We start from the raw sequence: 13,939 nt of genomic DNA, 5'->3' as shown, positions 1-13,939 counted from the left end.
TAACCTTTCAAAAATGTCCTCCTTCAACCTTTTATCTGTGTCCTGGACTATATGAACTATATGAACTATATGAACTATATGAACTATATGGACTATATGAACTATATGGACTATATGAACCTCATAGTTCAGGTTTAGCGTTAGGATGATGATCCCTGCCATGGGCACTGGGCAGCGAGAAGTCAGGGTGAGAGAAGGGTTAAGTATTTTTGTTGTGTTGATCTGTTGTGTTGTACGGTGAACCCTCCCAGCCCCTTCCCCCGGGGGCCCGGGGCCCTGGGCTGTTATAAATAGTCCCGTGGGCTCTCCCTGCTCTGACAGAGAGGCTGAATGTCTGCAGGACATCCTTTTCTCTACTAACCACCAGCAGGGTTGGCATACCAACACTCCGCTCCACACAGACAGGACCAGCAGGGTTGGCATACCAACACTCCGCTCCACACAGACAGGACCAGCAGGGTTGGCATACCAACACTCCGCTCCACACAGACAGGACCAGAAGGGTTGGCATACCAACACTCCGCTCCACACAGACAGGACCAGCAGGGTTGGCATACCAACACTCCGCTCCACACAGACAGGACCAGCAGGGTTGGCATACCAACACTCCGCTCCACACAGACAGGACCAGCAGGGTTGGCATACCAACACTCCGCTCCACACAGACAGGACCAGCAGGGTTGGCATACCAACACTCCGCTCCACACAGACAGGACCAGCAGGGTTGGCATACCAACACTCCGCTCCACACAGACAGGACCAGCAGGGTTGGCATACCAACACTCCGCTCCACACAGACAGGACGAGCAGGGTTGGCATATAGACGCACAGAGACCCACGCTCCGCTCCACACAGACAGGACGAGCAGGGTTGGCATATAGATGCACAGAGACCCACGCTCCACTCCACACAGACAGGACCAGCAGGGTTGGCATATAGACGCACAGAGACCCACGCTCCGCTCCACACAGACAGGACGAGCAGGGTTGGCATATAGATGCACAGAGACCCACGCTCCACTCCACACAGACAGGACCAGCAGGGTTGGCATATAGACGCACAGAGACCCACGCTCCGCTCCACACAGACAGGACCAGCAGGGTTGGCATATAGACGCAAAGAGACCCAGGCTCCGCTCCACACAGACAGGACCAGCAGGGTTGGCATATAGACGCACAGAGACCCAGGCTCCGCTCCACACAGACAGGACCAGCAGGGTTGGCATATAGACGCACAGAGACCCAGGCTCCGCTCCACACAGACAGGACCAGCAGGGTTGGCATATAGACGCACAGAGACCCACGCTCCGCTCCACACAGACAGGACCAGCAGGGTTGGCATATAGACGCACAGAGACCCAGGCTCCGCTCCACACAAACAGGACGCGGTTTTCTATAACTGGACTGAAAACAGCTTACAGAAAGCAACATTTCAGATCATTGGAAGTCAGTAAAGTCAGTGACTCCTAGAGAGTTGCATGTGGAACTGTTGTTTACGTGCGGAAGCATCTTTAGGTTTAGTGGCCAATTTTGCTTTGAAGTTTGCTCTCTTGTTTTTTAAAATCTTACCTTGAAGGCATCACTGAGATAGTCATTATTGATACGGTGAGCAGAGCTAGCTCACTCTAAAGGAGAATACACATTTGGGGTAGCCATTTGGGCTAGCCTCTTGACTTGTTGGCCACCATGTGGGAGTTCCGTTCCATGTCGTTCTGGCGGGCGGTGTTCGCTGAGTTCTATGGCACCATGTTCTTTGTGTTCTTCGGTCTGGGGGCGGCTCTGCGCTGGACCACCGGGTCCCACAACGTTCTCCACGTGGCTTTCTGCTTCGGCCTGGCCGCTGCCACCCTCATCCAGTCCATCGGTCACATCAGTGGTGGACACATCAACCCGGCTGTCACTTTTGCCTACTTGATTGGCTCCCAGATGTCCCTGTTCCGCGCTGTCTTCTACATCGTGGCCCAGTGTCTGGGGGCGCTGGCTGGGGCCGCTGTGCTCTACGGGGTCACCCCCAACAACATGAGGGGCAACCTGGCACTCAACATGGTAAGATTAGCCAGAGAGAAAGAGGCGAAGCGAGAGGTTTTACTCCGCCCAAAATGTATCCACGAAAATAAGCCCACGAAGTGAGGTAAATGAGAGTGACGAATTTGGTCAACACAAAAACATATGCACTGATATATAAGTGGACGCATGAGGCATTTCGGCAACTTAAAAAAAAAAAATGACTATATCAGAGTATTGTCTGTTGTCATAGAGACAGAGGGCTTTTCCATTAAGGGATTCCACCATTTTAAAGTAGTCAACTGGGTGGGGACTCCTATGAGTTGGGAGCAATCAGTCAAAGAAGAAGAAAATGGAGTACTTTAAAATGGAGATGAGCCCATGCTGACGCTATGATGGCACAGATACAAAGATGAGTCCACTATCTCTATGGCCTGTTATTCACACTCGTATCTGCTCTCTCATTGGCTAGAATTGTCCCACCTTATCTCGCCTCCTCCCGCCTGACTTCCATCTTTGAGGACAATATTTCCATTGTTAGAGCAGTCAGTTGACTATCTTGTCAATATAATAGACAATCTTTGGACGACTTGACCAATGACAGGTGAATTCAGTCAATTCAGTTAAATTTCAATGGAATTGATCCCAACCCTGATAGGAAAGTATTTATCACACCTTTCAGAGTTCAATTTTCATCTGCCATTTGAATGAATGAAATGAACTTGACAGGGGATAAAGAACATCTGTGTGTGTAACCACAATTAGGTGGTCTATTAGAATCTCCAATTCAGTCTTTCTAACATTGTGAGTATCAGACAGTATAGCAGCTCAGTTTAAGGTTCCTAATAGAAGACCCGCTGCAGATGTGTTGGCTATACAGCAGTTGAATCTGTACAACAGTCTTTAATTAAACATGGCCAGTGTTGTGGATACATTTAGTATTTTCTTCTACAATGTTAGACGTTATGAATAGGTAATAATACAAAACCACCACTCTTTAGAATGCACGGACAATGTAAGATTTACTCATGATCTTTTCTCAGTGAGCCATTTTGATGTGTTTAAGGTTCAACCTGTTGATTGATTGATTGACTGACTGCTGAAGTTTTTCATATCGGCCAGTGGAGCCGATATGACTTCAAAAAGTGAACTGGAACCATTCACTAAGCTGTGTTCTATCTCTTACCCTTTCTCCAGCTGCAGCCAGGTATCAGCCTGGGCATGGCCACCACCGTGGAGGTGTTCCTCACCCTGCAGCTGGTTGTCTGCATCTTCGCTGTGACCGACGAGAGGCGTAACGGACGCCTGGGCTCTGCTGCCCTGGCCATCGGCTTCTCTGTTCTCATAGGACATCTGTTGGGGGTAAGACATATTACAAATATATCAAATATATATTTATAGACCATGGATTATATAGGGAATTGTATCGGGTGAAAATGGGTTTAGACACAGGGTCAGCTGGGATGAAGACGGGGTAAGAAACATAGTCTTGGAGATAGAGGCCATTATGACTCAACAATATGATCACAACAGCATATACAATAGACAAAAGCTGGGGATTTAGGGTTCGGTCAATTTAAATGATGAATGATTAGATGATGATGTCAGAAGCAGTAAAAGCTGATTAATCCATCCCTGTGACTATAAGGGAGAAGGAGTGTGTAATCCATTGTTTTTATGGGGTTGGTCAGGACAGTAGAGAGAGCAATAAGAGTGTATTAGAAAGCAGAGGTTTTTGACCACTGCATACTCTACACACTGCTACCTAAACATAACCCTGATCCACTGTCATTCCTGTAGATGTACTATACTGGTACTGGAATGAACCCTGCCAGGTCCTTCGCCCCCGCTGTGCTGGTCAGAAAATTTGTCAACCACTGGGTAAGACCCTTTGTTCACACCTTATAAAGCCACAACATTTACAGCACGTTAAAGATTTTACAACAATTTACTGCAATTTAAAAACAAGTTGCAATGTGTTGTTTTGAGCTGTGTAGAACTGTGTAATGTGACATATAGCTAGATGAACTCATCAACACATTCCCCTCTCTCTCTCTCTCTCTCTCTCTCTCTCTCCCTCTCTCTCTCTCTCTCTCTCCCTCTCCCTCTCCCCCCCCTCTCTCTCCCCCATCTCTCTCTCCCCCTCTCTCTCCCTATCTCTCTCTCTCTCTCTCTCTCTCCCTCTCTCTCCCTCTCTCCCTCCCCCCTCTCTCCCCCCCTATCTCTCTCTCTCTCCCTATCTCTCTCCCTCTCTCTCTCCCTCCCCCTCTCCCTCTCTCTCCCTCTCTCTCTCTCTCCCTCCCCCTCTCTCTCTCTGTGTGTCTCTGTCTTCCTCTCTTTGTTCTGGTCCTGTGGCAGGTGTACTGGGTGGGTCCGATGATTGGCGGTGCTATGGGAGCTATTATCTATGATTTCATGCTGTTCCCCCGCATGCGCAGTCTCTCTGAGAGGATGGCCATCCTGAAGGGTACCAGGCCCCCAGAGGCTGAGAGCCAGCAGGACACCAGAGGAGAGCCCATCGAGCTCAAGACTCAGGCCCTATAAGCCTGGTGAAGAAGGTTGGCTTTCTGAATCCCATATTTCCCTATTCCGTACACAAACCTCCTCCGAACCCTCAACCCTACCCAACACACATACACACACATTACTCTTCCTCTCTAACCAACACACCCACATAGTACACACAGACCATCACGACAACTCCACCTTTCTCACCCTCCTCATCCTTACTCTGCTGATCCAGAAACAGTACATGCTGAATTACTGGGCAGCCAAAGCCCTAACCCTCCTCCGACCTGTGAACTATGACCCCCTCCCCCCCACTTGGACAGCAGGACAAAGATGGCGGGTAAGAAGAGGACTTAGCTGCCACTGAAGAAAGCACCCTGCTGCGGCCTGTTGTGTATGGAGTGGGTCACTCCTGGCTGACCAGGTGGCTGTAACTGCTCAGGACAGGGGCATCTCTCTCTCTTCTTTTCTATCTATAGTTTGTAGTCTGCTAGGAGTGAAGCTACAGTAGAGCAGTTAACTTCATGCTTTTTCCATTTTTTATGAAACTTCTGGTACCTGATGTGTATGTAATTATTATGCCCTTGAAGAATTTCTGAGGATTTTTTTCAACTCTAGTTATATTTTCATGCGTTGTGTTGTTTGTGCGTGTTTAAGAAGACCATTGTTATTTAATTTTTTTTCATTAACAATTCCTTTGTTCGTCATCATGCTGTTTTACAGTACATAGTTTACCTTTATTTAACTAGGCAAGTCAGTTAAGAACAAATTCTTATTTACAATGACAGCCTACCGGGGAACAGTGGGTTAACTGCTTTGTTCAGTGACAGAACAACAGATGTTTACCTTGTTAGACTGCAGCCTATTCTAAGGGAAAGAAGCATCTTTTGTCCCCCTCTTCCTTCAATGAAAGTTCTGATTCATTACTAGCAACATATTTAGAGTGCTCCCCTTTTGTCCAAAATCTCTTAAATTTTAGCCGTCTTTTTAAAAATTGTTCTGTCTAATTGTAGACTGTCTCTTCTAGGGGAGCACAAACAGTCAGATTTATATGAAAATAAACACACAACACACACACAAAAAAACTCAATCTCCATTTCTATTTAAACACATAATCTTGAAATTGTATATTATTTTTCATTTAGTATTACAAAATTCCACTTCTTTGACCTGATGTCTCTCGTCAACTTTGACTTTTTACAGCCATGATAAGTGCCTGAAGATATAAAAGGGTTTCTACTGTATGCAGTTCAGTACCAGTATTATCTGTGCCAGACTGTTTTACGTTTTACTCAGTTTCTGGAATGCTGGGTTTTTTTTCATTAAAGATTTTGCTGTTACAGCGGTTTCATGTACAGGCGTGTGATAGCTGGATTGGCTTTTATTTTGTGTCATTTTACTTAATAACAAAAAAAATCAAACCCTAACTGGCTTTATCGTGTGGATCAAGCTCATTTTATTAGTTGATTGTAGTTCTTTCTTATACATATCCTTTAAATCTGTCTTCTGTCTAGGCCGGGGAGAGGTTCTCTTCTCTCTCTAGGAGGAGAGATTCTCGTCTCTCTCTAGGAGGAGAAGTTCTCGTCTCTCTCTAGGGGGAGAGGTTCTCGTCTCTCTCTAGGGGGAGAGGTTCTCGTCTCTCTCTAGGGGGAGAAGTTCTCGTCTCTCTCTAGGGGGAGAGGTTCTCGTCTCTCTCTAGGAGGAGAAGTTCTCGTCTCTCTCTAGGGGGAGAGGTTCTCGTCTCTCTCTAGGGGGAGAGGTTCTCGTCTCTCTCTAGGGGGAGAGGTTCTTGTCTCTCTCTAGGGGGAGAGGTTCTCGTCTCACTCTAGGGGGAGAGGTTCTCGTCTCTCTCTAGGGGGAGAGGTTCTCGTCTCTCTCTAGGGGGAGAGGTTCTCGTCTCTCTCTAGGGGGAGAGGGTTCGGTTTAGGGTCTGTTTTTCCCTCCAAACTCAGGTTCTTATAGCCTGGTTGCAGATCAGTTTGTGCTATGGTTCCATTAAGTTAGCAAGACAACACAAATAGATCTGAAACCAGGCTATGGTTCTTATACATGGGGGGTAAAAACTGAGGAGAAAAAGAGAGAAGAGGATCATGTTAACTGAGGCGACTAAATGCTTTAGCTTTGTGTTACTGGCTGGGTGAGGATGTGAGGTAAACTGAACGTGCACTTGTATGACCCCCCCTGACTCCTTGGTCCCCCTCTTCCCTCCATTCCTGCTTTACCCCCCTACCTCCTCCCTCTGTTTACAAGGCGGACATTTTGTGTTCTGATCTAATGATGACAGGACAGTTGATGGGATGGAGGGAGGGGTACTGCATTGTTGAACCAGCTCACTGCGCTATTACACCCCCTTTCCGTTTCCACTGCTTGGTAGAGAATTAAACTGAACCAGACATGTAAGCTGATTCTCCTTTTACTTTTACATTCATTTTTATTCCGCTTGATTCCCCCAGCGATGGATATGATAGATTTCTTTCCTTATTTCTGTAACGGACTTATGAATTATTTTTAAATTAAAATAATGATGCTTGTATTCCATTGAAAAGCTTTGTGATGTACAGTGTACAATTTCATATTTAAATGTTTTACCATGATTGTTGAAACTGGATAGACAATATAATTTCAAAGCTATACAATTTCTCCTCTTTGACCATTTAGTTATGAAAGGTATGGGGAGAATATGTAATAACAATACGCTTAGATCCTATCAAGAACATATTATATACTTTAATAATCAAGAGAATCCTGGATTTATAATTTTTATGTTAAAAACTTCCTAAAATTCAGATTTTTCTGTCTTTGTCTGTTTTCTTCTAGATTGAACTGTGGAAAAGAACACTGGAATGGTTTTAGGTTCATTATTACCAATGGGGTGACAGGTGTGCCATTCAGTCACAACATATTTTCACTTGGGTTTTACATATTTTTTCCTTCACAAAACTTGTGGTTAATACAAGTTATTGTTTTTATTGCACCAATACCAAATATCTTTTTATTAAGATGCTCACACCATTATTTCTGTTGGAAAACGATGGGTACAGCCACAATAATGACTGGTCTCTCTGGGGTTTTCTCTTCAATTCCACCAGCGTGGTCAGACTGCCTACTTACTGCATGATGACATGGTATCTTGGCTACTGGTTGTCCATCATACTTGGACTGATTTACTGATTTTCAGTATGCAATATTAACGGGCCTGAATTAACGTAGGCTACTTGGCTCCCATTCCTTGCACCTGTATAATATACATTATTTCTTATCCAATTGTAAAATCTAACCCAAATATAAATGTGATAGAACTCCATGGACAGGGAAATTACATTTATGTATATAAACAAATTCAAAAAAGATTTGGAATGAATGGTTTGTGCATAATTCTTTGAAAAGGAGAATATTGCCATCTATTACTGACACAACACAAAAGCCTCAATCAGCAGAATCGAGTGTTTACTCATTTTAGTCTGTGAATGGTGCGCAGTGTTGACATTTAGCATGCTCCTAAACTGAACCAACAATCATTTTGTTTAGAGGAAATTAAAACTTCAAGTGGGACTGTCCAAAAGGTACATTCTCTGGAAGAACATATTGCTATGTTGGTTCCTAATGTGTATAGATGCTCTCAGTACCCTACTCCTGTGTAATATCCAATAATTTATCAATGGTTATATCTAGGTATGCAGCCATGGTATATAGACCATCAACATCACCTGGTGGTCATAGCATGTACTAGCATTCAACAGACTCATTCTCACATGCTGTAATAACAGATGACCATTGTTCATGTTGTCATGCCCATTATATCCCTTTAATCTGTTTAGGTCAAAGACATATTATTCTCACTACGTGCCAAGACACTTTTAAACCGGACAACAACTTAGTCGGAGATAGTTTATTAGAAATATGTGGACAAATTCCCACAGCATTTAAACTGAAATTTCATCAAAGAGATAGGTTGGCGAAACCTAGTAGTGCATTTATTTTTTGTACTGCGAGTGCAAATTAAACTTGGTCATTTAATGACAAGTTATTTTTGTTGCGTTTCTGCACCCCTTTGAATATGGAAGAAATAATTTGCTGCTTGTTTTATACAAAACAGCGTGCAATAAATACAGAGTAAACTAACGGTATATACTTTTAAAATGTTCTGTATGTACGATGTTAACTAAAGCAAAAGCATCCTTGCAAAATGTGATTGAAAGGTTTTTCCATTATAACTTACAATTTATGCTATACTGTAAAATAAGTTTAACATGCATATTTCATTCATTAATTTCTAATAACTCATTATTTAAAAATCAATGAACTATTACCGGTAACATTTCCAGATGTTAACATACATTGAGAGAATATTTGTTCCGAGCTAAAACTTGTTTCAATATATTAACAAAAATACAACAAAATGTACAGTACGAACAAAAGGGGACATTTTTCATTAAAAAAAAGAAACAACTTTATTGAAAATAGGCAGTTGTTTTAAAACATGTTTTTTCCCCCCGGTTAGAATTTACAATTATGTTGATATTCAATACGTAACCTCACTAACGTTATCAAATAAAAAAGGTGGAGAGGTGGGGTGTAACTTTCAGACTATCCCATCAGAGCAGGGCCACATTCAGTAGGAAAACATTATCAAACGTTGCAGATTGAAATACGATGAGCCGACGCGATTCCTTAATTCTACATGTCAGTGGCACCTTTGTTCTACATGACGTAATTCTATCTGAACGTTCCATAACGCTGTTCCTTGCTGAAGGCACCCCTGGTTGTTAAGTTAAAGCACGGTATAACTGAACCCCACAACAAACACATCATGGAAACAACTGAATTGTCCATGCAGAATTAGAACAGCAAAGCACAGCACTAAGACATTGGCTGGAGAATGCTCTGCTGTGATGCCATTACGACAGATACAGTCTCTCCTCAGTGAGGTTCCTCTGACGTGTGTTTGGAAAACTGGTGATATTTCCTCCTTTTTCAAATATGGCTACCAACTCAACTCGTCTCTCTCTTCAACCGACCTTTGAGGCTTTAATTTCTCGTCGTCATCGGTTACAAGACTTTATATGCATCATTACTCCAGGTCTGGCATCTCTGAAAAAATTACAAATATTAAAATGTTAATAAAAACAAAAAAGATTAAAAAAGGTAAAAAGCTAATCTACCAAGTCTACAACATGGCTCATGTGTGGGTGGTATGAGACTTATGAACATTCAAATGAAATGTACCATAAATGCTATAGAAATTGTCTGCTTGCTTTTAACCATGTGCTAAAATGATATCACAACTTACTTTCATCATCGCTGTCGTGCTGGAAATAAAAACAATATGAGATTTAGTGTCAAAACTGGAAAACTCAGAGCAAGAAAGCAAGTAGTTTCTCTTGCAGCCACCGTATATAGTACACTGGTAAATGTTTGCATTTGCCTTGATATATTGGCTGTAAAATTAATTTAGAAATGACAGAAAATAAACACAGACCTCTTCGAGACCTTCCATACCACCCATCCCCAGATCTGGCATGCCGTCTTCTCCTCCCATCGTATTCATCATCTGAAAATAAGCAACAATCATTGTTTCAACATAAAAATATATATAATTTAACACATTTAATACATTACACACTTTGTGCAACGTGACATGCTTGCCTCTGAGAACTTGTCGAAACTGGACAGATCCTCATCAGAATCATCTTCCCAGTCTTTCCAGTTGTTGAAGTCGACACCCAGCCATTGAAACTGTGGGAAAGAAAACAGACATCCCAAATCAAAATTATTTTAACCAACATTCAAGACAAAATCCCCTTCTTATGTGATCTGAGCCTACTCAAATCGTCTCAGGATAGGGGTGCTAATCAGTTTGGCCTTTTAGGAATAAGATACATGGACGGGAGGCCCAGAAATACAGGGCAGAAAAAGTAAGGTAGAATACATAGTACTGTGCATTGAAACAGTTCCTACTTTTGCCTTGTCTTTTGTTAACCGTGGCCATGCTCTTCCTGCCTCTGCTTTCTTTAGACAACACAACACTGATCTGTCTGTACGTTTGTGCTTGGATGCCTGTAATGAGAGGAAGAGAGATAATCGGTATATTACAAGTGATTTTGGATGAGGGATCTTCTTTGTCAGCATATTTAACATCCAGGTCATTGCAGCGGTTTTTCTGGGTCATTGCAGATAGTGATTCTGCAGCTAAATGAAAAACATACTTACATTGGGATCAATTGAGTCGAAAAGGTCCAATTCATTATGGTGTTTGAGGGTTTCAATCCCACCAACACAACTGAAAAGACAATGTAAAATAGATGGTTTTGTTCACTCAGACAGTAAAGGGCCAATAGGATTGATCTTATTCATGGGCTAAAAGGAAGATGAAGATGGTTTTTAGTCTAGGATTAGGTTTAAATCTGTGTCCAGGAAACTGCCCCCCCCCAAGTGTGTCTGCAGTAGGCCTAATTTATAGACAGCTCACAATTTAGCCTAAAATCCATCTCACTTAAACTACAGTGTGTACTGGGTGAAGGTGAAGCAGCTTACCGGAAATCAAGTTTTGATTTTTCAAACTTCACTTGTAGATCTTTGCTGTCTTCTACCAGGAACTCAATAAAGACAGAGTCCCTTCTGTCATACCACTTCGCTGTTGCTGGCTGCCTATAGGACGATAGAGAAGACTGATTAGTCCAATACAAAGCAGTGATCAATGTCTTCTAGTTTTTGATTATGAAATCCATCCATATTTGGGAAACTGCACCCCATCATTATAGCCTGGGTACCAGTCTGTTTAGCTAACATACCACTCTGTGTACTCCGTGTCATTATGCCAAATGTTTAGCATGACAGGGAGTGGCAATGAGGGGAATGATAGTTTAACAGACAGTTACCAAGACTACCATCATTAGGGAATAGGGGATACATCTATGAAGGGATAAAATGTGGGAAGGATAGGGGGCTGGTTCCATCCATATATCACTCTGGTTCCAGCCATTCATTTTAGATGCAAAACTGAATAATGTGCCACTTAATAAGCTGTCTACTCATCTGCTACATGCATGGTGAAACAGAAAAGCAGGCAAATTTGCTTTAAGCATTGATTAGCTAGCTAAGATAATACATTGTTTGGTTCATTCAGACACTACATCAGGAACATTAATTTATCAGCTGGAGTGTAGCTCCACCCATCAACTTTATTTAATCCAAGGTCATACTTCGTCAGGTCTCAAGGGATAAGGCTTCCTTGAATTCAGTGGTTTGGTGGCCAAGCCTAATAGGTATTATTGGCTAACCAGCTCTGACACCCTTCCATGTATTATTTCATGAGCTAGCTAGCAGGCCACATGGAATGTCATAACTCCAACTAGCAAGCCAGTGGCTAAGAGAGCCACTTCGCAAGGAAATGGCTCGCTAATACCTGTTTATATGGCTCTAGCTAAAACTAGCTAGTCCACGTGAATAAAGGAATAACTAGCTAGCTATGAAGCCAAGGTTCAGCGTTGTATTATTATTAAAGTATCACCATGGCTCGTGATGATATGGACGAGTGCCATTGCGCGAGTGTAAAGCCGACATTTCGTCTAGTGTAAACTGACAAGCGCGCCATTCGTTCCCACTAATCGTCCCCATGCATATGAAGGAGCATAGAGCAGGCCTAGCTAGTTAGTTAGCTACATTTGGCACCCGCTAGTATGTTATAACATTAACGTTGCATTTTTGTGTCCCATGGACAATATGGAAACTATCATTGCAGCGTTGCTATACACGTATAAAGGTTTGGGCATGCCAGACACAGACAGCCCTAGTTAAACGCTGTTTAAGCTTGAAGCTAGCTAGCAAGCTACCCCGCATTTGCAAGAATATGCATCCCATGCATTGCACGCTAACGTTAGCTCCCCCCTACCCTCCGTTCCAAACGTACATCTCTTGCTATCTATTTCTTCCCACTCCAGTCCGCAGTATTAGCCACGATGTGTTGTTGGATATTCTCTTCTGTAGCGAAAAACGACAGGGCAAAATGTAAATATCAATCCTAGACCAGTAACTGCTTTTCCTCGTTGTTGTGCGCAATGACGCATCTAGAATCAAGTCACCGTGGCCTCGCTCGCGCTGTCCGAAAGAAGTTTCTGGATCTTTCGCTCGTGCAGGGACAAGTCTCTTGCACGCGCTTTACCTGAAGTAAGCTACGCTGTTACCGTGGCAACACACACAGAGAGAGAGTTGATCTGTATAATAAAATTTTAAAAATAGTTGATCTGTATCACATAATATCAACTATTTCCCTTGTTTAACACAAGTCTGTATGAACAGGCGTTACTAGCAGGGTTGTAGTGCTGATGGAGCGCAAGGAGTGGCGCACCCTCACTTTTTTCAATTTGAGAATACACTGAGCTGGTTAAACTATTTCTGGAAAGTTAATTCTGATAAATAATTCTAAATAAATGTAATTACCACTAAAATCCCATGAAAAACGATAGAATGACAAACCAAATAAGTATGTATAGCAGCCTAGAGGTACAGTGCCTTCAGAAAGTATTCATACCCCTGGACTTATTCCACACGTTGTGTTACAGCCTGAATTCAAAATGGATTAAATAAAATCAAAAAGCTCACCCATCTAGTCGTGGCCAAAAGTTTTGAGAATGACACAAATATTTTCCATGAAGTTTGCTGCTTCAGTGTCTTTATATATTTTTGTCAGATGTTACTATGGAATACTGAAGTATAATTACAAGCATTTCATAAGTGTCAAAGGCTTTTATTGACAATTACATGAAGTTGATGCAAAGAGTCAATATTTGCAGTGTTGACCCTTCTTATTCAAGACCTCTGCAATCCACCCTGGCATGCTGTCAATTAAACTTCTGGGCCACATCCTGACTGATGGCAGTCCATTCTTGCATAATCAATGCTTGGAGTTTGTCAGAATTTGTGGGTTTTTGTTTGTCCACCCGCCTCTTGAGGATTGACCACAAGTTCTCAATGGGATTAAGGTCTGGGGAGTTTCCTGGCCATGGAACCAAAATATCAATGTTTTGTTCCCCGAGCCACTTAGTTATCACTTTTGCCTTATGGCAAGGTGCTCCATCATGCTGGAAAAGGCATTGTTCGTCACCAAACTGTTCCTGAATGGTTGGGAGAAGTTGCTCTCGGAGGATGTGTTGGTACCATTCTTTATTCATGGCTGTGTTCTTAAGCAACATTGTGAGTGAGCCAACTCCCTTGGCTGAGAAGCAACCCCACACATGAATGGTCTCAGGATGCTTTACTGTTGGCATGACACAGGACTGATGGTAAGCGCTCACCTTGTCTTCTCCGGACAAGCTTTTTTCCGGATTCCCCAAACAATCGGAAAGGTGATTCATCAGAGAAAATTACTTTACCCAGTCCTCAGCAGTCCATTCCCTGTACCATTTGCGGAATATCAGTCTGTCCCTGAT

The 13,939-nt window shown here is 42.8% G+C and overlaps 2 protein-coding genes across 4 annotated transcripts; one reads left to right on the top strand and one right to left on the bottom strand.

Annotated features, from left to right (window-relative positions):
• The first annotated feature begins 324 nt into the window (after nt 1-324).
• Nucleotides 325-5,866, top strand: LOC139557753 (lens fiber major intrinsic protein-like). 2 transcript variants are annotated; one of them, XM_071372912.1, is made up of 5 exons: nt 325-2,045; nt 3,201-3,365; nt 3,804-3,884; nt 4,362-4,561; nt 4,747-5,866. In XM_071372912.1, exons 1-4 carry the CDS (start codon nt 1,686-1,688, stop codon nt 4,545-4,547), a joined length of 792 nt encoding a protein of 263 aa, XP_071229013.1. In that variant the 5' UTR covers nt 325-1,685; the 3' UTR covers nt 4,548-4,561; nt 4,747-5,866. The 2 variants fall into 2 exon arrangements, with proteins under 2 accessions (XP_071229013.1, XP_071229012.1); XM_071372911.1 differs by having other exon boundaries at nt 4,362-5,866.
• A 3,070-nt stretch (nt 5,867-8,936) lies between these two features.
• On the bottom strand, nt 8,937-12,698 carry LOC139557755 (prostaglandin E synthase 3-like). Of its 2 annotated transcripts, none has more exons than XM_071372914.1 (8): nt 12,421-12,698; nt 11,046-11,159; nt 10,722-10,791; nt 10,470-10,568; nt 10,158-10,247; nt 9,991-10,062; nt 9,802-9,820; nt 8,937-9,602 (listed from the first exon to the last, which is right to left on the bottom strand). In XM_071372914.1, coding segments are annotated over exons 1-8 (486 nt in total). In that variant the 5' UTR covers nt 12,423-12,698; the 3' UTR covers nt 8,937-9,582. The 2 variants fall into 2 exon arrangements, with proteins under 2 accessions (XP_071229015.1, XP_071229014.1); XM_071372913.1 differs by having other exon boundaries at nt 12,403-12,628.
• Nucleotides 12,699-13,939: the final 1,241 nt, after the last annotated feature.

The sequence above is a fragment of the Salvelinus alpinus genome, chromosome 28, assembly GCF_045679555.1.
Source record: "Salvelinus alpinus chromosome 28, SLU_Salpinus.1, whole genome shotgun sequence".
Classification (NCBI taxonomy): domain Eukaryota; kingdom Metazoa; phylum Chordata; class Actinopteri; order Salmoniformes; family Salmonidae; genus Salvelinus; species Salvelinus alpinus.
This window is presented reverse-complemented; position numbering and strand designations above follow the sequence as displayed.